The following is a 27210-nucleotide window of genomic DNA, read 5'->3' as shown; positions in this document are numbered from 1 at the left end:
CAGTCCCCGGAGCTGGGATTTCTACAGGGAGAGTAACTAGATGAGAAAGATAAATTCCCTCCTATGCAATAATTCTTTTAAATTTTTTGACTCTTTAAAAAATGGCTATCAAGATATCAAACTGTTTTCCCTGTTGGATTATAAAGCAATCCGAACAAGTTAATTAGAAAACATGCCTTGGTGATTAAAAGCATGAAATTTGGAGTAATGAAGACCCAGGTGGGAGCCTCAGTTCCCCTGCTTACCAACTGTGTGACCTTTATAAGCCTAGGTCTGCTCGTCAGTAAAATGAGGCTAATAACAGAACCTGCCTCAGAGGGGCATTAGGAGGATTAAGTGAGATGCTGTACCAAACATTTTGGTCAAGAGCCTGACACATAGTAAGCTTGAAAATTAATGGCAATTATTATTATCATTCAGTGTATCTTCCCATTATCTAGGATTGTAATATGAACACAGTTAAGAATACTCAAGTAAGCATAACAGCATCTGAACAACAAAAATCATGTGACAATGTACACACATAAAAGTGTCACAGTCACCCTCAGATCCTCACTTATTAATGTAACTTTATATACAATTCTAAGAGTAATGATGATGATGAACACTTGATTGTCCACTTACTATGGGCCAGGCACTTCGCCAAATGTGTTACATTTGTTATCATACTGAATCCTCCAATATGAGGAGGTCAGTATAATCATCACGCCATTTTACAGATGAGGAATGGAGACCTGCAGGGGTTCAGTGTCCTGTTCCAGGGCAGAGTTACTAGGAGGAGACCCAGGATGTGAACCAGGCAACCTGGAGCTAAGTCCACACTCTCGGTCAATGTACTACTTTGCCTCCATATTCATGTTGGTGATCTGACCTCCTGGCTCATGGCAGGTTAGAAAAAGAGGCAGGATGGGGGGAGTTCACTGACAGGTACACGGAAAGTGACAGGTGCCCTGGCAGCTGATGGGTTAACAGTGAGAGAGGAAAGGGAAGGGTATAAGATGCTTGTAAGAAAGACTTCCACAGCACGGTCACCCAACCCATTGCTTTAGGGGTCGGCAAACCCTAATGTATTTCCAACCCCTGAGAGGATCATTATTCCACAGCACGGTGCAATAATTTTCACTATTCCATCAAGAAAACTCCAACTGTGTCCGTAGGAAGACAGGAAAATGAGGAGGAAAACTTATGGGTGATACGTGAAAGGGGTAGATTCTCTCTGGACGATTCATCTATGCTGAATAGCCTATGACAATATGGCATAAATAAGGGAACCTCTTTTAAAAAATGATAAACAATTAAAGGTTAAAAAATTCCAGCACCTAGGCATATCTAGATAACTTTTTCGTGAATCCTTACCTCTTATTAACCGTGGTTTAATTTAATCCAGTTTCTATCTAATTTTGAAAAAAAAAATATCTTTGAATCCCTTTGTACCTCTCAGTTTAGAATCATGGCTTTTGTGCCTTTAGCCAATGTTGTATTTAAAGGGATCACAAACTAATTCCATCAGATAATTTAAAGGGACAAGTATTGAAAATAAAGATTTATAGATCAAGTTTTTAAACAAATGAGGAAAAAAAGGCAGTAAGTGGCCTTCCTCATACATGCAGTTCTCACAGTGGGTTTCCAGCATCCTTCCTGACTGGCGCCAAGGATGTCGGGGATCATTTTCACTTGGAAGCCAGTCACGGCTCCCATGTAGAACATTCGATGGTTGCCCTTGAAGCTAAGTTTTGTTTCATGCCTAGTCATCTCATATTCTCCAGGTTCCATAAAAACTGCTTTCAAAGTCCCAAAATGAAGCTTATTAGTACATGACTGCTTGAAATGCCTATACACCAAATTTTAAAAGATTTAAAAATAAGCATTTCAATTTGATGTATTCATAACTGGGATATCTTTAAACTATCCTCTATTTCTGGTTATCTGAGGAGGAAGAGACCTCTAGGAACCGGAAAAGAGTCCCCTATCACCTGCCAGCCACCCTCACCTCAACTTACTGGCAGTGTCCAGAGAGCACAGCTGTTCCCAGGGTTGTCATATCGAGCTAACAGAAATACAGGGTGCCTGGTTATATTTGAATTCCATACATATATTACCATAAGTAAGTCCCATGCAATATTTGGGATTTGCTTGTTTTAAAAAGTCATTTGTTGTTTATCTGAATTCAAATTTAACTGGGCACCCTGGATTTTATCTGGCAACTCTACTCTAGGCCCTGATTCCCTAAAGGATCTAGGATGGGTCAGAGGTGGGGGTAAGCGGGGCTCTGATTACCAGCAGAGGAGGGTGGAAAAATGAATGGCTCAGGTTCAGCATTCCCGCTCTGTCGGGAGCCAGGCTCCCCTCCCTTGCACCCCTTCACCCTCTCTTGTCCAAAGGCTCCTTGGCTCCACCCAGAGCTGAGCCAACCCCACTCCAAGTCCCATCCTTTCCTTTAAGAAACACCCTCTGACCAGTCACTCTCCACAACACACCTCCTGACGTGGTTTCCTCCCACAGAGGTGCCTTCTGTAGAGATGCCTTTCCCGAGAATTCACTTATTTCCACATTCTATTGTTTCATGCTTTGTTTTCCAAGAAAGGCTGCAAATAGTCTTGGAGGGCTCTTGATTGGACGTTTCCCTCTATTTTTTCTTTCCACTGACCCCTCCACACCTACTGTATTCAGATGCCAAGGAACTCAGCAGTGTTTGTTAACTTGGGGCAGATGGTGCTCTTTGGTCATAATTTCAAAAGGAGCAAACTTGTCCAACTTGCTGGGCAGAAATTTTTATGGACTCTACCCCACAGACACTGCCTCGATTCTGGTAATGGACACCCTGTCCCCCTCACTACTCCATACTATTGATTAGTGGTATTTAGTGTAGCCACTCTAAAGTAATCACATATATTTAACAAAAGCTTACTTTCAAGCTGCTGAGTGTGTGCTTGCAGCAAAACATTTACAGCTAAGCTATAAAATGCCTGAAAATATGGAAGAAACATTGACACAACAATAAAATAAGGGGTGAGATTAATGATGCCAGAAGATAATCTGTTTTCATCTGGTGCAGAGAAAATTAAATTTTGAAGCCATTGCCTTTAACTTTGCAGTATTTCACGGTTTAACCTTTAATGCTTGAAACTTTTCTCTTTTATCCATCTTCCTCCCCTTTAAACCTAAGGATGGGGGAAGCAGGTTCCATGTGTAGCTGTAAGTATGGCTTCATGACAGGTGACCTGGCTTGCTGCTGTTGCCCTGGACAGAGGCAAGAAAAGTGTCCCCAGGTAGCAAAAGTTATTGCTGATAATAATTCGCCCCTCTTCACCTCCTATGTAAACATCCACATAATAATCCAGAATACAACTTGCAAAAGAATGAGATGTGTTACCTTCCAGGGCAAGGCACCGGGGTGGGCTGGACGACCAGATGAGGCTGTGTAAGCACTCCAGATACTCTGACCCGTCTAGTTTAAATCCAGGGAAGCAGTGGTAGGAGATCACAGTTCCCACTGGGAAGGAGGTCTGGAACTCAGAGATGTTCACATAGCCATTAGAAGAGGCTAATGGTCTCAGGCAGCCTGTGGAATGCAAAAGGAGAGGGGAAAGATCTGTTATGAGGAAACGTTTCACTCAGAAACTGCAGCAGGTTGATCAAGGTCTCCCCAAAATTCATGTCCATCCAAAACCTCAGAATGTGACTTTAGCTAAAATAGGGTCTTTGCAGATGTAACTAAGATAAGGTTTGAGATGAGATCATTCTGGTTTAGGGTGGGCCCTAAATCAATGGCAGTGTCCTGAAAGTAGAAAAGGAGAAGACACAGGGGCATAGAGAAGAACACCATGTGACAACGGAGGCAGGGAATGGAGTTATGCTGACACAAGCTGAGGCATGCCAGGGGCCTGTAGGAGCTGGGAAGGGCAGGGAAGGATCATCCTCTTGAGCCTCTGGAGGAAGCAGGGCCCTGCCAACACTTTGACTGAGGACTTTCAGCCCCTAGAAGTGTCAGAGAACAGATTTCCATTGTTTCAAGCCACCCAGTTTGTGGTAATTTGTTATGGTAGCCCTAGCAAACTAATACAGTCAACTTTTTACATCTAAAAGACAAACCAGACACCATAACTTTTATTCTATTTGCCTATTCTACTTATACTGCATATATTTGCAAATGGTGCAAAGTGGGTCAGTTTAAGTAGATAAGCAGTGGGGAGGGTATGTGTGGGACAAAGGATTGAACGCCCCTCACCCGGTGGTTCCCAGCTTGGACTGCACATCAGAATCCCCCGAGGAGCTTTTATTTATTTATTTATTTTTTATCTTCATTTTATTGAGATATATTCACATACCACGCAGTCATACAAAACAAATCATACATTCGATTGTTCACAGTACCATTACATAGTTGTACATTCATCACCTAAATCAATCCCTGACACCTTCATTAGCACACACACAAAAATAACAAGAATAATAATTAAAGTGAAAAAGAGCAATTGAAGTAAAAAAGAACACTGGGTACCTTTGTCTGTTTGTTTCCTTCCCCTATTTTTCTACTCATCCATCCATAAACTAGACAAAGTGGAGTGTGGTCCTTATGGCTTTCCCAATCCCATTGTCACCCCTCATAAGCTACATTTTTATACAATTGTCTTCGAGATTCATGGGTTCTGGGTTGTAGTTTGATAGTTTCAGGTATCCACCACCAGCTACCCCAATTCTTTAGAACCTAAAAAGGGTTGTCTAAAGTGTGCATAAGAGTGCCCACCAGAGTGACCTCTTGGCTCCTTTTGGAATCTCTCTGCCACTGAAGCTTATTTCATTTCCTTTCACATCCCCCTTTTGGTCAAAAAGATGTTCTCCGTCTCACGATGCCAGGTCTACATTCCTCCCCAGGAGTCATATTCCACATTGCCAGGGAGATTCACTCCCCTGGGTGTCTGATGCCACGTAGAGGGGAGGGCAGTGATTTCACCTTTCAAGTTGGCTTAGCTAGAGAGAGAGGGCCACATCTAAGCAACAAAGAGGCATTCGGGAGGGGGCTCCTAGGCACAATTATAGGGAGGCCTAGCCTCTCCTTTGCAGCAACTGTCTTCCCAAGGGTAAAACCTATGGCAGAGGGCTCAACCCATCAAACCACCAGTCCCCTATGTCTGTGGTCATGTTAGCAACCATCGAGGTGGGGTAGGCCAATACCCCTGCATTCCCTGAGGAGCTTTTAAAACACAGCAACACCCGGGCCCCATACCCAGAGGTTCTAACTTATTTGGTCTGGGTAAAGCCTGGGCATCATCACCTTTTTTCTTTTTTTTAGCTCCCCAAGTAATTCTAATGTGCCGTCAGGGTTGAGAACCACTGAGGTGCCATACATAAGAGGAAAGACCACCCGAGTGGTTTAATGGTGCTGTGGATGGCTGGGGAAGGTTACAATCCACATGCAACTCCACTGCAGCAGGTCATGGAACAGATGCATGCCTGAGAGGTGCAACTAAACTTGTGAAAATCCAGTTATGTTTTAAGTAAAATAGGTGCGGAACCCTGTGGTAAAGTGGTTCTCAAATTTGAGAAGCATCAGAATCACCCGGAGGGCTTGTTAAAACACAGATTGTGGGGCCCCACTTCTGTAGGTCTGGGGTGGAGCCTGGGAATTTGCATTTCTAATGTGCCCAGGTGATGTCCATGCTGCTGGTCCAGGGACCATGCTTTGAGATCCCCTGTGGTATTGAGTCCTCTCATCAAGCAAAGAAATCTGTGTGACATCGAGAGTGGAAGTGAGACCTGAATTCCCTACTGCTTTCAGTAAAACATTAGCTCCCTGTTTCCTTCAAGCCTGTGAAGCCTGGTAGAACATTCTCAGTGGTGCAGAATTCTGATTTGTGTGGCATCCACTGTGATCATGGAATTTCTCACTGGCTTCAGCAATTTCACTGGAGGGAATCATGACACTGCAGAGATGGTGTTCTTCCAGAAGACAATTAATTGTGTGTGAAGTAAATATTGTATAATGAAAATACTTCGTTTCCATTCCAAGTTCCAGATTAGATCACATGCACAGTAGCAGATGACTGAGCCCTTCTGCAAAGCTGACTTTATTATATTACAAGCATCTTGAAGAGATCTCTCAGCAAATTGCTTCAGTCAACCACATTGTTTTAAAAACATTGTATGGTGTACGGTGTCTGTGTATCAGGGCAAGATCGGGGTGAGGGGAGAGAGGTGCCTAGGATGCAAAATTTAAGGAGAAACCGTTCTCGGGTTCGGGTGAGTGCTGAGCCCACAACTGTGTCCCAGTGCCACAGAACTCTGCAGACCCAGCAGACCCGTCCTGAAATGGCCAGTGCTCTGGACCTAAGGAATGGACCATACCTGGAGGTCTGGAGTTTATGGCATCTTTTTAGATAGTTTCCATAGCCTTAAATGATTTTTATCTGAGCTGGAAACTGACAATGTTCACAGCAAAAGTGAAGTGTATGGGAGAAGAGCAGGAGTAAAGAAGAAGCAGAATCAATATGAAGAAAAGATAAACAAATGAACAAGAACAAGTGAATGTATTAAAACCATAAGCCAGTTCAAATGAGCTGGCTGTACAGATGACTGCACCTCCTAGGAGGGAGCTGTAGTCTACCTAAGCTATCCAAACTGATAAAGTGGCCTCCCCTAAATAAAGATGAACTCAGACCCACAGCCAGCAGAAGGCATCAGGACACTGATCTCCAAAACAGAAAGATCCCATGGGGAAAAATGAATGGCTTTGTGACAACCCGCCCCCACAACCCCACAACCCCAGGAGATGGAAGGGGATATAATTCATGGAGTTAATTGGAGGAGAAGAAAAGATAAGCTCACTCTTAGTTGCAGACAGCCTATCCGAAATACAACAGCAGAAAACCCGCTTCAACTCAATAGTTCATGTGATTTCGATTTGCACTTCTAGATAATAGAGAAAAGGCACCTGGGACTTTAATCCCTGGATCTATAGGTGCAAATAAAAGTTAAAGAATAAAATGTCACACTAAGGGCCAATTATATTCCCCCTGGGGGCTCGGGGAGGTGTGAGGCTGTCTACTGCAACCGTGACGCCTCAGTCCCCGAGCTGTGCCCGCAGGCCAGCCGCAGAGGGGAAGGGGCAACAGCGGCAGCTCCAGCGGGCGAGGCCCCCTCCTGCCTCTGCAGCAAGGCTTGGGGCAGTGGGGAGCAAGGGGCAGAGCAGTGGTGCCTCCTCTGAGGGGACACAGGGCCCCAAGCTGAAATGAAAGCTGGGCTGTTTTTTGTGTTATGGCTTGAAGAAACATACCTCTCCAGAGCAGCCAGCAAACTCCTCTGCTGTTGTCGTCATTATTGAACCATAAAAGCTAATTTTTGACTTCTTTGAGATTTACATATGGACAGGTGGAGGGGAGGGGCAAGGGCGGTCAGATAGAGCAATGGGAAAACCCGTTTCTGAACTCCTCACAATGCCACCCCCAAATTTATCCACCATAAGATACTTTAAAAATGTCACTGGGGAAAAAAGAAGCATACTGTGCTGAAGTGACATAAAAGGAAATAGGGAGGGAAGAAGAACAAAAGGATCCATGGAAAATCTGAAGGCGAGAAGTGGCTAGAGCCTGAGGTAATTTTCTTAGCCATTTCTCAGATAGTGCCCGAGGACTGGCACAAATCAGCAGTGAATACAGTTCCTTTGACTAAACAGCCCATCCTAAAAGGCAGCTGCCTATTTTATGGACAGTCTCTCAAAGTGTAAATAAATCATGCATCTCCTTTAAAAATGTAATGTATAACAACGCAGGAAGTTTCTGGGGAGAAGCAGATGGGGTAGTGATGGTGTGACACCCCTGTCCCCTAATACTGAAGTCTTTGTTTCTTCAAGGGGTCATGACTCTTAAGCTCTCACGTAAAGAAATGATTTATTTCCAACTATGGGAAAGCAATATCAGAGTCTGCCAGTTGTGATTTCCAGGCACAAAGTTAACATTCGTCTCAACTTTAACACGCCAGTGGTGCAAATGAGATTGCTCTCCCTCTAGTTTCAATTGTGAATTATGCATTGGCTTCTTAGGCTTTGGTCCAAGCCACATGTCAAAAAATAAAATCAGAATTAATGTGAATTCAAGGGCTTATTTTCACAAACAGGGACCCCTACATTGGCCCAGGCAAATTTTAAAAATGCAAGAGGATAAATATTCACTGTGTGGTTTGGATGAAATTTGAATTTGATTACTTTTTGGCCCTTCATGCATTATAAAAAGGGATAACATTATTAGGAGAAAATAGCCTTTGTAAAACTGGCTTTAAAAGTAGTCTCAGTGCCACTGAAATAAGTATAAATGCTCTGTTATTTCCATTAAATATACAATAGTTCATCATTGTGTTCACAGCCCATTTACAAGTCTCCTAATTCTTAAACTACTTTTGATTTCTTAGAGTGAAGGAGGCATCCAAGATGCTAAAGAATATGATATTCCCCTTTACACTTTAAAACCAGTATATGGAACTGGAATGCAAACCACAGGGAGTGGCATTTGAGAATCCAAGAGCAGAGTTTTGGCAAGCATGGCAAATTCACAGCTGGAGCCATGGTGGGGGTGGGTGGCTTTGTTTTCTCCCTTGATCATTCTATCGTCTGTACCGCTCTGTTAGAGGAACATGTAGATACTCTACAGTAATGTCTGAGAGGAGAGCAGCTGACAGCTACAGCCTCTGTCCTGTACCTTGACAGATGGGCAGATTGTCCCACGTTCCATCATCACGACATAATGAAACCATGTTGTACAGGTCTGGGTAGCGGATCTGGAATCCTTCATGGCAGGTGATGATTAACTTATCTCCATGTCTGTATGTCTTGTTATGAATCTCAGCATCTTCAATTTGAGGGATACGGCAATCTGCAATTTTGTAGAAAGCATACCTTATTATGGGGATTTAAAACAATTAATGGTTAACAGCTCCATGAAGAACCTCTTGTGTTCAGACCTGATCTAGACCCACACAGCAATCTGATCAAATGGTACCTTATTTATCACAAGGTTCAAGTCCCAATGCCAAGCAGCAGGAGTTAACAAGAGGTTGCTCAGAAAGAGGGACCAAGAAAATATGGATTGAATCACAAAAGGACCTTTAGTTTCTGCTTGTGACACTTCACACAGAGCAGTTGATCTTATGCACGATTTTGGAAATAAGTGAAGAAAGACAGCAGTTGGCAATTAAATGTATTATCTGTTTGGTTACATACTTTGCAGAGTTTATGGACCATGCATACCTCAATGCAGCCTAATTGGCTGTCCCTCTCAGCTACCCCAATCACACCACCTCTACCTGTGGGGCCCAGGGCCAAAGTCTGATAAGAAAATATGCTTTGCGGAACATCAGGTGGGCTGAGCTATGGCTGCATTTGCCATTAGCATTTCTACTTTATCTGTTTTTAAGAAGATAATAAATAGAGCGGTGCATGCTATTGCCAATATCACAAAAGCTCAGAGCAAGCAGCTGTGCTGCCTCTTAAAAATAGAGTAAGAGCAGAATGCCTGTGCACAGGAGGGGATAAGGCAGGGCTGGGATTCAGGAAAAGGGCTGTGGAGGAACCCAGAGCCCATGCAACAAAATGAGTAAAATATAAAAGAAATTGAATAAATTATAATTATCCACTTCTAACTCTACTTCCAATTTACTTACCGACCACTTCACTCCTTACTGCCAAGTTGGGACACTACTCCCCTTGGCCGCCCTCCAATCTCCACCCCAAAACACAGCCCAGATAATCCCATCTGGCTTAAGTCACACAGATGACAATATGTCTCTTGCCATCCTCTATGGGCACACCTGTTTAATGTTTCTGATTTTATATGCATACATGCTTATAGGCATGAGCTATTTATTTCTACCTTTAAAATCAGGTAGCCCTGACCTACAAACGGATTAGTTCCAAGTTTGTTCGTTCTAAATTTTTTTAAAACAAGGGGGAATCCCAGAATAGCACTTTGGCAATCATAGAAACTGCCTCCAGAAATTTCTCAATGCTTTGAAAGATTGTAGGTTTCTCAGCCACTGCCCAAAGCCTATTGAATCCACAATATGCTTGAAATAGTATTTAATAGGAACACTGACCCTCAAGTTCCTCTAAGCTTTGAATCATCAGTGCTGAGGCACTGAGCTCATGGATGCAGAAGGCAAGGAAGGGAAGAAGCAATGGCTGATCCGGGGGATGGCTGTGATGGCTAGGAACTTTGGTAGCTTTAAAAAGGTCCTGTCCCAAAAGCAATGGCATGGCCATTAGGGCTGGTTTACCGGGAATCAACAGGGACTCTGACAACAACGGACTCTAGAAAACAGGACAGGTAAGCCTCTGGCAGGTGGGAGGCAGGCAATGTCCATCAGTTGCTTTGGACAGGTCATCAAATTTATTTATGAGCTCGGGTCTGCTTCATTTCAGCCATGGTTGCCACAAGTAGACTGAGAACTCGAGAGCTGGGATTGTGTCACCCACTTCCTCTGGCATTCCTTCCACACACACCAGGCAAAGAAGAAATGCTGAGGGGAGCTGTCTGAACTTCTGCCCGAGAACACTGAGGGTACAGCCCCTCGAGAGCTCTATTGACATGTTCTCAGTGTGGCTCGGCAGCTAAACCTTCCCCTGGGGAAACCAACCACTAGTCCTCCCCTTTGTCTGAGGTTTTTAACAGAGAAACTTGGCAGCAGAATTCCAACTTCAATTTTGCCTCTCATTTCTGTGTTTCAGGTTGTGGAAAGAGTTCATGTTTAACCAACAGTTTTTCTATGAGAGTAGCTGAATTCCCCCCAGATCAATCCCAGAATAATCCTGTCTGAAGTCACAAGATAATTGACAACTCTTTGCACACCACTGCTGCCTTCTTCTTAATGGAAACTATGAATTACATTTTTTCAATGTCATGATGCAGAAATTATTCACAGCAATAAAAACACATTTATCAAGGCATCTGTCTAGAAAATCTTGGCTGTAAAGATTCTGTAGCAGTAATATATATGTCTAAAGAACTATTTTCATGATTGACTTAAAACTTGTTCAAGAGTTAAGCAGTATACCCAGGAAATGGCCAGTTATAGAGAGTAAACTTAGTGGGCAGAAATGCCCAAGCCGTATGGACACTGGCTGGTCAGTAGCAGAAACAGTCAAGCCTTGTTTCCAAGGGCAGTTTCTCAGCATGGTGGCTGAGAAGGCTACGATGCTTTGAACTTCTAATTAGAACGATATGTTTCCACAAGTGGAGTCGGGGACTATTGAAGAGCATATGACACAGGGTTCAAGGGGAATTCACAACCTCCCAAATCCCAGTAATTACATTCTCTGCTCAAAGAAGTCACCACAGGGAGTGACGCAGAGCCAATTTACTAAGTGAAAGGAGCCACATAGCAAATGGGGAGTCAGAAATTGGCATTCACATCCCACCAAGGTAGAGAGCCCTGTAAACACTCCAGGCTTTCATGTGAGACCCCAGGAGGGCTGGGTCCTAGGAAAAGGGACAAAACTAAAATAAACTAGCTCCAACAAAGCCTACTGCTAGATAGAAGGAAACATCATCCTGAAAGTACAATTTTTTTAATCCACAATGTCCGGCACTTAATTACCCACACTGTAAGAGGGTGAATAGGAAAAAGAGGGCATCTGGAACGAGTATGTGCCCCAACAAGTTGTCTATGGCAACAAATAACCAAAAGTTTTATTTCTATGGAAGAAATAATCCAGAATCCTTAGTATTTTGATATAACATTATTTTAAAATTAATTTCAAATAGAAATGAGATGATTTTCCAGTCAACAGAAATAGTTTTTTAAAAGCCTCTTCAAACATATAATTACCAAGGACTATAGAGAAATGTCTACCAATATCTGACTGTGTCGTGTAGAATCGGGTCAACAATCAGAACTTATGTCTACAAGGCATAAATAGGCACCTTCAGGATGTATCTTAAGGGATGTCTAGAAGTCATCTCTCACCAACATACCCAGTCATTATTTCTCTATCCTGCTTCTAGTAATATAGGGCATCAATATAATAGTAAAAGAGGATAAAAGACCCTAAGCCAGCATTACATGATTATATCTAGGTACAAAATAATTTATCAGATTAGTTAGCAGAGTAACTATAGTAAGAATGAAAAGAAATGTTAAAGAACATATGCCATATGTTGGGTTTACTTTTATTTAAAATGTTAGTTATATGTGAAAATGAATCTATTTCCTAAAAAACACCAAGTTTTGACATCAGTACTCTCCAAAAATGTTCCCAGGAACCTGGATACTTGATACACACTCAGACATTCATAATTCACAATAGCATATTAAAAGTTCTGAAAAGCTTGCAGGAAAGAATTCTACTTAATTTTGTTTTAAACCAGCATTTGTAAAACGTATTTATTCATCCATCTGTTCCCTCATTCATTCAGTGAATTACTGAGCACTTTATGCCTGGTATGTAGGTCTGCTGGTGCTACAGAAAAAGTCAGGACTCTTACTCTCATGGCCCTTGCATGGAAAGAGATTGCTAATAGACAAATGAACAGATAAATGAGCTAGAAAATAATGATAATGGGCTATGATAAGTGCTATGATTAACATAAAATAGGTGACATGATGAGGGATTGACTGAGGGACTCCTTCAATTTGGGTAGACAAGAATGTCTTCTCTTGAGGAAATGGTATTTATTAAGCTGAGATCAGAATGGCAAGAAGGACCCAACAACCAGGTGAGGATCTGGGAGAAAAGTGTTTCAGGTAGAAGGCACAGCTAGGGCAAAGACCAGGAGAGAGCCTGGTGTCCTTAAAGGCACAGAAGAAGGCCTGTGTGTCTGGAACAGAGTAAGCAAGAGGGAGAGGGAAGGACCAGATCAGGCAGAGTTTTGTAGGTGAGAGCAGGAATCTGAGTTTTATTTTACGTGATAGGGAGCTACTAGAGCTTTGTTAACATGAGTCAAAACATGATCTGATTTATATCCTTAATGGACTTGCCACAGAATCCTTTCTTCACTTAATATCTATGAACATCCCTGAGAACTACTGTTCCAGATCAGTGCTCTTTACACCGCTAGTGTTCTGCAGAACCACTGGTCCATGAAACAACTCAGGGAACACTGAACTGATCAGTAGCCTGATCACCCAGCATCAGGCTGAAGAAGTTGAATGGAATCAGCAGAGGCAAATGATGTCATCAAAAGCAATCAATGTAAGGCAGAGAAAAGTGGAGGGGTGAGCTGATGCTGTTCAGAAAGGAGATGACTGGGGTCAGACGGTGCTTCACAGGATAAAAGGCACCACCACAGGGAAGTTTTGCTTCAGGAGCAGGGCTGGTTCTGGTTGTTCCCTTTTTTTGCCTTAAAATATATTGACTCCTACGAAACCCAAAGAAACATCAAACCAGACACCCAAGAATTAGGGGTTCTCAGCTGAATGTTAATGTGAAATCATTATTAGGCCCTAGCTTAAAAATCATTGAGAAAAAGCCATGTGAAAGAGTGTGTCAAAGTAAAGTTACTGTAAGTATGTGTGCTTCTTGTACTCAGTGCTCTTCTTTGACCTATAGATTGGTGTATTTTATTTAATTGTGGCTGATAAAGACAATTACTATGTGTGTGTTTGCTAAAGTATTTATTTTTAACACTTGGATAGTAGTTGTTGGTTTTTAGCTGTCTATTTTGAAGGACTAAGACTGCTACCCGGCCTGTGAAGGCATATATGGAACATTTGCAGAACTGATCACACTCAGGTCAAAAAGAAAGTCTCAAGTCTGAAATCATACATAATATATATTCTGACCACAATGCAATTCAGATAGAAATGAATAACTAGAAAATTCTTAAGCAATACCTTTCTAAAGAACCCATAAGCCAAAAGAAAATAAAAATAAAAATCAGAAAATATTTTGAACTTAATAGTAACAAAAATACAACATATTAAAACTATGGCATGCAGATAAGACTATGGTTATAAATTTCCTTCTAAGCATGTATGCATATATTAGAAAAAGAGAAATACCTGAACATCAAGTATGCATATCTTGCAGCTGATTAGGTCAAAGCTTTCTAGAGCTATACCGTTTTTCTTCCTCCTGCTTGTTTTATAATTTAATGAGAGAAGAGTGTTTAAAGTTTTCACTGTAGCCATAGATTTGTCCTTTCAGTTCTATTAATTTTTGCTTTCTATACTATAAGGTAAGAATAATAAAGGGACACCATTACAGACTTGCATGGAAAAAAAAAATGGGGACATTATAAATAACTTTACACTAAAAAATTTGAAAAATTAATGGAGACAAATTCCTAAGCAAACAAACAAGCAAACAAACTGTACAACTTACCAAAATGGACACAAGAAGAAACAGAAAATAGTCATAATCCTATAACTATTAAATAAATTGAAATCAAAACTAAAAGTCTCCTCACAAAGAAAACTCCAGGCCTCAATGGCTTCACCTGAACTCTACTGAACATTTAAGGAAGAAATAGCACCAGGCTTGCAAAAATGCTTTCAGAGACTAGAAAAAGAGGAACTGTAACTTGTTTTATGAGTGCAGTACAACCTTGTTTGTAAAATCTGAGAACAGTATAAAAAAGGAAACCTTTACGCCAATCCATCTCATCAACATAGATGAGAAACTTATGAATAAACTATTAGCAAACATAATCTAGCAAGAAATGAAAAGGAAAACACATCACAAGTAAACTAGGTTTATTTCAAGAATGCTAGGTTGGTTTAACATTTGACAACCAACAAATATAACTAATCACTTTAACAGATTAGAGGAGAAAATTATCATCTCAATAGAAGCAAAGAAGCATTTGATAAAATTCAACATCCATTCATAATATTAAAAAAATATCTTAGCAAGCTAAGAATATAAGGAATCATATTTAATTTAATATAGGGTATCTTTTTTAAAACCTATAGCAAAAATGTTGAAATTATTACATTTGAAATGGGAAACAGGACAAGGATGCCCATTCTTTCCACTTCTACTCAGCATTGTACTCAAGGTCCTAATCAAAACAGAAATGCAACAAAAAGAAATACAACATATTAGGATCAGGAAGACAGAAATAAAAGTTGTATGATTCACACATGACGTGGTTGTATATGTGGGAAAACCTTCCAAAATTACATAGATAAATAGTAAAATTAATAAGTGAGTTAAGCATATGTTAATTTCTAAATGCCAGCCAAAAAAAAAGAAAATTTTCAAGAATGTCATCAATAGCATCAAAAGATTTTTGAACACTGAGGCAAACATCTAACAAAAGGCATGTAAGATCTCTATACGGAGAACTAAAACATTGAGAAAAAAAATTCTAAGCCCTAAATAAGTGGGGGAATACTCCATGGTCCTAGATTAGAAAATTCAATATTTTAAAGGCATCATCTCCCCCCAGAATTAAACTATAAATTCAATACAATTGTATTAAAAATTAAAACTTTTTTGACAGCTGACATGCTGATTCTAAAACTTATATAGAAAGTCAAAAGCCTAAAAAGAGCCAAGACCAACTTGAAGAAGTAGAACAAGTGAGTCAACTTGCTCTACCAGAATTCAAGACTTATTATAAAACTACAGCAATTAAAACTGTGTAGTATTGCTGTAAAGATAAATAGATCAATGATACAGAACACAGGATCCTGGAACAAGACATTTGTTTTATGACAAAGGTGAAAAAACACCTTTTGAAAAAAGGTGAAAAAAGACTTATGAAAAAACAGCCTTTTCATTAAATGGTGCTGGATTATATCAAATACACAATCAAGAGCAGATGGATTATAGATCTAAATGTGAAAGTCAAAATGAAGTTCAAGAATATAATCTTCATGACTTCAGAGTAGGAAAACATTTTTTAAACAAGACAAAAAAAATAGAGCACCAACATAAAGAAAAAAGACTGATAAGTTTGACTAAATTAAAATGAAGACCTTCTATGCAACAAAAGACACTGACAAGAGAGTAAAAATGTAAGCCACAGAATGGGAGAAGATATTTGCAGCACATTAAACCAATAAGGACTTGTACCCAACATATATAAAGAATTTCTACAAATCAATAAGAGAAAGGAAACTCAATAGATAAATAGGCAAGTGAATTAAACAGGTACTTCACAAGAGAAAATAACAAGCTGACCAACAAACATACAAAAAGGTACTCAACCTCATTATTTACCAGGGGAATGTCCATTAAAATCTTGAGATACCACTACGTACTCATCAGATGGCTAAAATACTGACAATACCAAGTGTTGACAAGGAGCAGCTGGGACTCTCACACTCTGCTGGTGGGAATGCAAATTGGTACAACCACTTTGGAAAACTGGCAGTACCTATTAACACTGAACACATGCATATCCTATGACCCAGCAATTACACTCCTAGATATATACCCAACAGAAATGGGTATATATAGTTATCAAAAGGCAAGTTCCAGAATATTCATAACAGCACTATTTGTAACAGAACCAAACTGGGACAAAATAAATTTTGATTAACATCAAATTGTTCAAAGTATGGTATATTCATATAATGGAACACTATGCAGTGATGAAATTGAACAAACTAGAGCTACATGCAATAATGTGTATGAATTGCACAAAGTAAAAGTCGTCAGACATAAAATAGCATTCACTCTATGATTCATTTATACAATGTCACAAACAAGGCAGAAGTAAATCAAACTTAAAATAGTATTGTGCTTAGGGACTGATGCTTCTGGGAGTACCATAGGAAGTAATCACGAGCCAGGAAACAGGTTACCTCTGCAAGGAAGGGAGGAGGGAGGCCGTGCTTGGGAGGAGACCTGAGAGGGCTCTGGGGTGCCAGCAATGTTCTATTTCTTCACCCAGATGGTGGTGACGTGGGTGTCTGCTTTGTGATAATGAACTGCATGGTTCAGCTTTGTTTTGTGCACTTTTCTATATATTTCATAAATTTCAAAAAGGTTCAAAAAGGAGGGTGGGGAGGGAAGGACAACAATAAAAAAATTAAACCATAAAGAGGAACAAGGAAGTTCACTGAAAATGTAGTAACCTCTCTCAACTAAAGTGGGAGCTTCTGGGCCTGGCAAATATTGGGTGCTTTACAGAATTTTGTGGAATGAATGACTACGTGTATTGGGGTGGCACTGACATTCCAAAAATCATAAAGCCTTAATTTTTTTTTTTTTTTTTTATGGTTTTATTTATTTATTTTTTTTTAATCATCATTTTATTGAGATATATTCACATACCACGCAGTCATACAAAACAAATTGTACTTTCGATTGTTTACAGTACCATTACATAGTTGTACATTCATCACCTAAATCAATCCCTGACACCTTCATTAGCACACACACAAAAATAACAAGAATAATAATTAGAGTGAAAAAGAGCAATTGAAGTAAAAAAGAACACTAGGTACCTTTGTCTGTTTGTTTGCTTCCCCTACTTTTCTACACATCGATCCATAAACTAGACAAAGTGGAGTTTGGTCCTTATGGCATTCCCAATCCCACTGTCACCCCTCATAAGCTACATTTTTAAACAACTGTCTTCGAGATTCATGGGTTCTGGGTTGTAGTTTAATAGTTTCAGGTATCCACCACCAGCTACCCCAATTCTTTAGAACCTAAAAAAGGTTGTCTAAAGTGTGCGTAAGAGTGCCCACCAGAGTGATCTCTCGGCTCGTTTTGGAATCTCTCTGCCACTGAAGCTTATTTCATTTCCTTTCACATCCCCCTTTTGGTCAAGAAGATGTTCTCCATCCCACGATGCCGGGTCTACATTCCTCGCCGGGAGTCATATTCCACGTTGCCAGGGAGATTCACTTCCCTGGGTGTCTGATCCCACGTAGGGGGGAGGGCAGTGATTTCACCTTTCAAGTTTAAAGCCTTAATTTTTACAAGGAAATTTACAGAAGTCAATGTGACCTCTTATGATAGTTGTTTGAGAAACTGGGTAAACCGACCTCATTGCTTGCTTTTCTCTCAATAAACAGTTTTAATTATATTATCTTTAAAGAAACTTTGAGGTCACCTCCCACCTTCTGGAAATTAGCCCTTGCTTTCAACAAGGAAGTGATAGCAAAAGCACTTTGTTGTCAGAGGAGAGCTCCCAAGAAAAATAAAAGAAGACATTTCAATTGCCCTTCTCCTGGGTTCACGACCTGTAGCAGTTCATTCCCACATCCTGATGTTTTCCTTGTGGAGCAGCCGCAGCAAGTATCTCAAAGAGTGCTCTGAGGCCCATGAGCATCAAAATCACCTGGAGGTACCTGCTAAATTCAGACTCTTATTGCCCAAAAGCCTCTAAGAGTGAGACCTGGAAATGTGCATTATTAAACAAGTCCCTCAGACAGTTCCCATCAAGCCAAACACCGAGACCCACTGCTTGATGGAAACGTAAGTCCAGCCTGGATGCCTGACTGGACTGAAAGGAGCAGTTAAAATGCAAAGGCTGGCTCAGAATTTAACATGCCCCAGCCCATCCCAAAGCAGCTGTATCAGAAAAATGTAATAAAGAACAGAATCGAATCTGAGCAGGCTGGGAGGCAGCTCTGCACGCTGGGGCCTCGTCCTCCCAGACCCAGTGTGGGTGCCAGGGAGATCTACATTAGTAATAGGACCCACAAGATGCTGACCAAGGAGCCCCCGTCAGTCCAAAATTGCTCAAGACTGGTGTGAGGGAAAACGAATGTCATCTGTGGCGGATTTGGAAGGACACCCATGGGGTAGCCCTGCATTTTTCATAAGCAGCCAACCTAATTCTGGGTAGTTTCCGTTGCTAGCTGGTAAAAAACTGCTTTCTGAGGAATCCCCACATTTAGCTTGGTGTTCAAGGTCTCTAATAATCATTTTGTGACCTCTACACATGACCCAGCAAAGATGTGTACATGTGGTGATGGTGTTGTTGTTATTCTCCATTTGTCTAAGTCTGCCACTTAGAACAACTCCCTACCCCTTGGCTCTTGTACAGAAAGGATGACATCCCAGCGTTGGCCTGACAGGCTCCTTTCATCACTCCTTGGACATGGAAGAATATGTACTGCAGCTGGTAAAGGAAGAGTGGCTGCTATAAATTGGACTTTCCCTCTGCACTTGGAGGTGGGGTGGGGACTCGTTTGTACAGGTTTGCAAACCCTTGTCTGTGGCAGGTGGCAGTCCTGCTGTCATCCTGCAATGACGATAACTGATCATTTCTGCCACGTATCTTTGCCATATCCGCCCCAGTCTGACCTGACCTCATTTCCTCTGAATTTTTTTTCTTTCTTTTAAGTCATGACCACATACAAGTTAAAGAAATCTTTTAAGAACAAGAACAACACTCACCAAAACCTGCAGGGGAAGGAGTGTAAGGTAGTGGTGACTTCTGTTAACAGAAGCATAAATAAGAAATGACAGTGGCCATGGAGACAGGTAGAAACATCCCTCTGATCCTTTCCATCTTAGAAGATGAAAATGAGAAGAGAAAATCTTAGGGGAAGACATGCAAATATCTGCCCCTGTGGACCCAGGCTGCTGTTTCTGATAACCCATGTCTGAGGCAACAGGAAAGAAATTTGAGATGACAGAAAATGCACACGAGAAGAAAAGCTTTCTAAATAAAACATTTTTAGGGCATCAGTCTGTTTTGGGGAAGCCTCTGGAGCTGGGAGACAGCTCACCTTAACATAGGAGCAACTGTAAAATAGCAGTAAGACTACCCTTCCTTTGTAAAGTGGCTTCACATCACAGTTTCAATGAATAGAGGAGATATCTGCCAACTTTACTGCCAGCTTTAGCTTATGAGCAAAGTCGAATCTTTTAATTAAAAATTTATGATGTAATAATAATACTTAAACTCATATTGCACCTTTTTCCCAGGAAGCTCAAAGAATCTTCTTAACATCAAATTATTCATCTTTTCTAGCAATCCTGGTCAGGTCTACGGAAGCCAAAATGTTTTAGTATGTACTTAAACATAATGTTTGATGAATGAATTATTTTGTCCTTGTTGCATTCTGCAAGGAATTGGGGCAAAGAGGGCTTCAGCATTGAGACATGGCAAGTAGGGGCTGTGACAGGGACATACCCTCCTCCCGTGCTCTATGCCACCTTATACAGCAGCCAGGTGATGAGGGAGACAGAGACAAAAAGGGCAGGTGGCAGGGGTCTCTGGGTGCACATTGAAATTTCCTTGGGAGCTTTTAAAAATACCTTGCCCGGGATCCCCAAACCCAGATCAATTAAAACAGAATCTCTTGGAGTGGGTTTCAGGCATGTTTATCTTTAAAAGTTCCCCAGGTGACTCTAATGTGCAGGCTGGGTTGCACACGACAAGTATAGTAGAAGGAGAACTGAACTAGGTGTCAGGATGTTGTTTCTAATACCAATTTACTTCCTGTGTGATCTGTGAGGACACTCAGAAGCTACAGACCTCAGTTTTTTTAAAAACAATAACACTGACATTCTTTGATTCTAAGAATTATCTCTCAGCCTCTGCTTAACACTAGAGAAAATCATGTTCCCATATCTCTTGCAAAGCAATATCAGACCACAATCCTACATGAGTGAGTCTCAAATTTTTACGTTTAAGAACCATCTGGGGTCTGGTTGGCCAAAATGGTAGCATAAGATGCTCCAGGTTGCTGATTTCCATAGAATCTTTCAAAAACTAGCAAACACTGGCAGAGCCACCTTCCTCAAAATGCTGAAAACAGTTACTGGGGGAGTGCCAAATCAAGAAAACACAGCTTTAAAAATGGTAGGAGAAGCTTGTGACACCCTGGCTGCTCACCCCCCCCCCCCACTCTGGTGCACTGCAGAGCCAGTCTGCTCTCCCATTGTGGGTCCCTGGCCCTGCTCCAGAGGGAAGAGGGTAACACCCATGCACATACTGGGGTGCCTGTATGTCGGTGCCAATCTACCAGGTGGTAGCATGAAAGACTGAATCGGGAAACCCCTTTCTGGCTTGACCTCCAGAACCTGCCCTGAAGGCAGAAGCAGCTTGCTGATAACCAAAGCAGTGTAAGAAACAGGTTTAAGCAGCTGGGGCAAAAGATCACTTGCAGTAAGTCACACAACAGAGCACCATGGAAGGGGAGAAAGTATTTCATAGGGAGTAGAACGGGCATTCGAATTCCTGTAAATGTGGTAATTCTTAAGGCTATGAGCAGGCATATTCCAGAACAAGACTCAGGCTCAGATAAGAGGGTGAGGACCCTGCACTTAGCTTTTGCCTTGAGCTGATCTTCTTGATAGGAGAGCTAAACACTGAAGGAGAGCACTAGCCAAAGCAAAGTTAATTTGCAAAGACTGTGAATGGTGTTTTTTGAATTGGTTTGTTTTTGTTAGCACCCGGCACACAAGGAAATCTCTGTCATATCCCTCTTTAGATAGAAACTTAAAGAACAGACTTAGGTTTCAGTCTTTAGCTCAGAGACTAAATCCCAGAGTTAACCCTTTAAAATAGTAAAATGGACAGTGTGCAACAAAGGATTACAAGACAAAGAAATAGGAACTGACAGCCCAACCAAAGGAACTAGATATAAATCCAGAAACCATCAATGAAGAGGGCCAGCCTTTGGATATACTGGACAAAGATCTTTTTTTTTTTTTTTTTTAATCATCATTTTATTGAGATATATTCACATACCACGCAGTCATACAAAACAAATTGTACTTTCGATTGTTTACAGTACCATTACATAGTTGTACATTCATCACCTAAATCAATCCCTGACACCTTCATTAGCACACACACAAAAATAACAAGAATAACAATTAGAGTGAAAAAGAGCAATTGAAGTAAAAAAGAACACTGGGTACCTTTGTCTGTTTGTTTCCTTCCCCTACTTTTCTACACATCCATCCATAAACTAGACAAAGTGGAGTTTGGTCCTTTTGGCTTTCCCAATCCCATTGTCACCCCTCATAAGCTACATTTTTATACAACTGTCTTCGAGATTCATGGGTTCTGGGTTGTAGTTTGATAGTTTCAGGTATCCACCACCAGCCACCCCAATTCTTTAGAACCTAAAAAGGGTTGTCTAAAGTGTGCGTAAGAGTGTCCACCAGAGTGATCTCTCGGCTCGTTTTGGAATCTCTCTGCCACTGAAGTTTATTTCATTTCCTTTCACATCCCCCTTTTGGTCAAGAAGATGTTCTCCGTCCCACGATGCCGGGTCTACATTCCTCCCCGGGAGTCATATTCTACGTTGCCAGGGAGATTCACTCCCCTGGGTGTCTGATCCCACGTAGGGGGGAGGGCAGTGATTGGACAAAGATCTTTTAAAAATGATCCTCAACAGCTTTTTCTGCCTGGCAGCAGCCACGAGATAAGCCAAGATGGATGCTTGCAAGTACATCCAGGAGCTATGGAGGAGCAAGTCCGACATGATGCGGTCTCTTCTGAGGGTCCATTGCTGGCAGTCCCGCCAGCTCTCTGTGCTCCACAGGGCCTCCTGCCCCTGTCAGCCTGATAAAGCACACAGACTGGGATACATGGTCAAGCAAGGTTATGTCATCTACCAGACTCATGTGTGGTGGTCACAAACGCCCAGTTCCTAAGGGTGTAACCCATGGCAAACCTGTCCATCGTGGTGACAACCAGCTAAAGTTTGCTCAAAGCCTTTGGTGTGGTGCCAAGAAGTCAGCCATATGCCACTATGGTGACCTGGAGTCCTGAATTCTTACTGGGGGAGAAGATTCCATGTCCAAATTCTTTGAGATTATCTTCATTGATCCATTCCATAAAGCTATCAGAAGAAATCCTGACAACCAGTGGTTCACCAAGTCAATCCACAAGCCCAGGGAGATATGCAGGCTAACATCTGCAGGTCACATGAGGCGGGGCCTTGGAAAGGGCCTCAAGTTCCACCATAGTATTGGTGGTTCTTGCTGTGTAGCTTGGTGAAGGAACAATACTCTCTAGCTCCACTGTTACAGGTAATACAAGCAACGTTTGTGAAATTCATACCTAATAAACAATTTTGGAGAGTTATGTCTATTTAAAAGTGTTCTTTTTGTGTTAAAGAAGTAGTTGTCTGCAGATTGCTTCATGAACACATTGTCAAATTATGAAAGTTAAAGTGGAATAATGTTTGAAGACTATACAGTGATGGTGTATCTTCTTTCTAATAAGATAAACAATTTTCTCTTTGCTTTATCTTATTGAGGAGTTATAGGTCAGTGTTTAAAAATGCCGTGCTGTGTGGCATAATACAAGTACAATAAATCCATTAAAAGAGGGGGAAAATGATCCTCAATATGCCCAGGAAGATAAAGGAAAACACTCAGAGAGAGAACTAAAAGATATCAGAAAAACAATGAATGGACAAAATGAGAATCTCAATAAAGAGATAGAAATTTTAAAAAGGAACCAAACAGAACTACTGGAGTTGAAGACCACAGTAAATGAAATAAAAAATTCTCAGGAGGGTTTCAACAGCAGATTGGAGATGGCAGAAGAGTAAGTGAACTTGAAGCCAAGACAATTGAAATGAGTCAGGCTGAGAAGCAGAGAGAAAAAAGGATTATAAAAAGTGAAAATAGCCTGAGACCTCTGGGATACCATCAAGCACACCAATTTATGTAGTATGGAAGTCCTAGAAGGAGAAGAAAGAAAGGGGCAGAAGGAATATTCAAAGAAATAATGGCAGAAAAGTTCCTGAATTTAATAAAAGACATGCACAGGCAGATTTGAGAATTCCTCAAATCTCAAACAGGATAAATCAGAGAGAACCATGCCTAGACATAGAGTCAAACTGTAGAAAGCCAAGGACAGGAGAAAATTCTGAAATCTGCATGAGAAAAGCAACGTGTGCTGCAATGGGAGCCCCAGTAAGATTAAGTGCCAGTTCTCATCAGAAACCATGGAGGCAAGATGGTAGTGGGACAGAATATTAAAAATTCTGAAAGAAAACAATTATCAACCAAGAATTTTATATCCAGCATAACTGTCTTTCAAAAGTGATGGAGAGATTAAGATAAACAAAAGCCGAGGGAGTTTGTCACCACTTGACCTGCCCTACAAGCAATGCTAAAGGGAGTTCTTCAGACTGAAAGGAAAGGACACTAGACAGTGGATCAAAGAAGCATAAAGCAATAAAGACCTCCAGTAAAGACAACCATATGGGCAATTATAAATGCCAGCACTATTGTATTGTATTTTTTGGTTTGTAACTCCACTTTTTACTTCTTACAGGTTCTAAAATGCAAATGCATGAAAAGTAATTATAAATCTACAGTTTTGGAAATGTATTGAATAAAGAAAATTACAGATCTTATGAATATAGCTGCAAAAATTCTCAACAAAATACCAGCAAATTCAATCCAACAGCACACTAAAAGAATTATACAGTATTACAAATGGGGTTTATCCCAGGCATTCAAGGTAGTTAAACAAAAGAAAATCAGTTACTCTAACACACCACATTAAGAAAATGAAAGCGGCAAAAAAAAAAAAAAAAAAATCATATGATCATCTCAATTGAGGTAGAAAAGTCATTTGACAAAATCTAGCACCCCTCCTTGATTAAAACACTTAGAAAACCACTTGATTAAAACACTTAGAAAACATGATAAAGGGTATATATTAAAAGCCCACAGCTAACATCATAGTCAATGGAATGGTAAAAGACTGAAACCTTTCCCTATAGGATCAGGAACAAGACAAGGATGCCCACTGTCACCACGGTTATTTAACATTGAACTTGAAGTTCTAAGAAGAATAATCAGACAAGAAAAAGAAATAAAAGTCATCCAAATTGGAAAAGAAGTAAAACTCCCTATTTGCAGATGATAAGATCTTAGATATAGAAAACCCTGAAAAATCCACAACAAAATTACAAGAGCTAATAAACAAATTCAGCAATGTGGAAGGGTATAAGATCAACACAGTAGTCTTTTTATACACTAATAATAATCTGAAGAAGAAATAAGGGAAAATACTCTACTTACAACAGCACCTAAAAGAATCAAATATCTAGGAATAAATTTAACTAAGGATGTAAAGGACTTGTACACAGAAAACTTCAAAATATTGCTAAAAGAAATCAAAGAAGACCTAAATAAATGGAAGGACATTCCATGTTCTTAGACTGAAAGACTAAATATTGTTAAGATATCAGTTCTCCCCAAAGCAATTTATAGATTCAATACAATCACAATCAAAATTCCAATAGCCTTCTTTGAAGAACTGGAAAAGCCAATCATAAAATTTACACAGATGCACAAGGGACCCCAAATAACCAAAGTCATCTTGAAAAAGGAGAATGAAATTGGAGGACTCACATTTCCCAATTTTAAAACTCATTACAAAGCAACAGTAGTCAGAACAGCATAGTAGTGGCACAAGGACAGATGGAAAGACTAATAGAATCAAAATGAGAGTTCAAATATCAACCCTCACATCTATGGCCAATTGAATTTTGACAGGGGTGCCAAGTCCACTCAGTTGGTAATGAATAGTTTGTTCAACAAATGGTGTTGGTAAAACTGGATATCCATATGTAAAACAATGAAGGTAAATCCCTACCTCACACCATATACAAAACTCAACTTAAATTGGATCAAAGACCTGAATATAAGAACCAAAACTATCAAACTCCTAGAAGAAAACAGGTAAGCACCTTCAGGACCTTGTTTAGGCAATGGCTTTTTAGACTTTACACCCAAAACATGAGCAACAAGAGAAAAAAATAGAAAAATGGGACTTAATCAAAATTTAAAACTTTTGTGTATCAAAGGACTTCATCATGAAACTAAAAAGAAAACCTGCAGAATGATAGAAAATATTTAGAAACTACATATCTGATAATGGTTTAATATTCATAATATGTAAAGAAATCCTACAACTCAACAACAAAAAGACAAACAACCCAAGTAAAAAATTTGCAAAAGACTTGAATAGACATTTCTCCAAAGAAGAAATACAAATGCCCAAAATGCACATGAAGAAATACTCAAAATCTTTAGTCTTTAGGGAAATGCAAACCAAACCCACAATGAGATACGATTTCACACCCACTAGAATGGCTACTATTAAAAAAAAACAACACAGGAATATGGCAGCATAAGGAAGTGTGAAATTTAGTTAGTCCCCAAGGACAACTAGTAAATAGCCAGGAACAACTAGAAAAGAGTCTGGAGAATCTGACAGGGGCAGGGAGGGGGAGGGAATCCATGACCAGACAATATTGTACACCAATCTGGAATGGGTGGGACATCTGAGATCACAGCATAGACCTGTAGGTAAAGCTCCCCAAACTGGGGATCTGGTGCCCCTCCCTGACTGGCATGGCAACCTGAGTGGCAAAACTTTACTGTGGGGAAAAGAAGCGGTCACTGCTGGGAGCAAGGGAATGTAGCTCAACCAAGCATCAATTGTGGTTTTAATTAACAAATTTAGACTGCTGAACACATGCTATGAGCACAGATAAACCCAGAGCAAGCAGGAAAGGAACCTGGAGGTTTATCCTGGCAGAGAGGAGGCAGGGCTGATGGAAAAAAATACATAAATAAATAAAAACAGAGGCTTTTGGGTCCACTGACCTCAGAATACTGGAAAAGGGCTGTGTCCCAAATAAAAGGGCATACAGAGCCAGGTGCCAACTCTGGTTCATGCCTGGTGATCTGGAGGGCTGGGGACTGGCACTGAAAAGGGGACATCTGGCTTTTTTCCTTCTTTTTCCTCTCATTCTAAGTAGCTCAGAGAAAGCCTCAGGCATTTTCAATTGTCAGCAATGACAGAGGCAAGGATGGAGTTAAGATATTCAGAGAGTCAAAGGAAAAACTCAACATAGGAGACAATTCCCTAAAGGGTGTATCTTCCCTAAGAAAAGGGGGGGTGGGGCCCAGCTCAAGTGGTGGCCCTCCTCCAGAGAACTCAGTCCCCAGGGCCTGGGGTGGGGGTGGGGGAGCAGGGAACAAACAACAAACAGCCTAAGCTTGGCTTCTGACACCCTAGGTCCCTGGCAGGGACAGCATCCACTGAGAATTAAATTCATGGCACCTCTTCATGCTGGTGGGGAGTTGAGAGCTGAAAAGTGCCACCTGCTGGGCAGGTTAGGAAAAGCACAGAATCTAGAGGCTTCATAGGAAGTCTGACAATCTGCTGGGTCTCAGCCTCAGGGAAACCTGATACTGAATACAGCTTCCTCCTGAGACCTGGGTCCATCTGGTCTGGGAAAATCTGGTTGGGGTAATCAAGGATACCAGATACCTAGACAACAAAAAATTACAAATCACACTAGGAAAAATGAAGATAT

General features: G+C 40.8%; 1 protein-coding gene and 1 pseudogene across 3 annotated transcripts in view; one reads left to right on the top strand and one right to left on the bottom strand.

The window, feature by feature from the left end:
* The window catches only part of SUSD4 (sushi domain containing 4), a 132703-nt gene that overhangs the window by 30910 nt on the left and 74583 nt on the right, over positions 1–27210 (bottom strand). For all 3 annotated transcript variants that reach the window (XR_005214831.1, XM_037823194.1, XM_037823198.1), the window contains 2 exons: positions 8691–8864; positions 3374–3562 (listed from right to left, as the gene is read on the bottom strand). Coding sequence is in view for 2 of the 3 variants with exons in the window: in XM_037823194.1 (XP_037679122.1) it covers positions 3374–3562; positions 8691–8864 (363 nt within the window). In the remaining variant the exon portion in view is untranslated. The remainder of the gene's footprint in view (positions 1–3373; positions 3563–8690; positions 8865–27210) is intronic.
* Positions 22289–22892, top strand: LOC119524505 (annotated as a pseudogene).

Source organism: Choloepus didactylus, chromosome 2 (assembly GCF_015220235.1).
Source record: "Choloepus didactylus isolate mChoDid1 chromosome 2, mChoDid1.pri, whole genome shotgun sequence".
NCBI lineage: Eukaryota > Metazoa > Chordata > Mammalia > Pilosa > Megalonychidae > Choloepus > Choloepus didactylus.
Note: the sequence above shows the minus strand (reverse complement) of the source record. Positions and strands in the feature narration are given on the sequence as shown.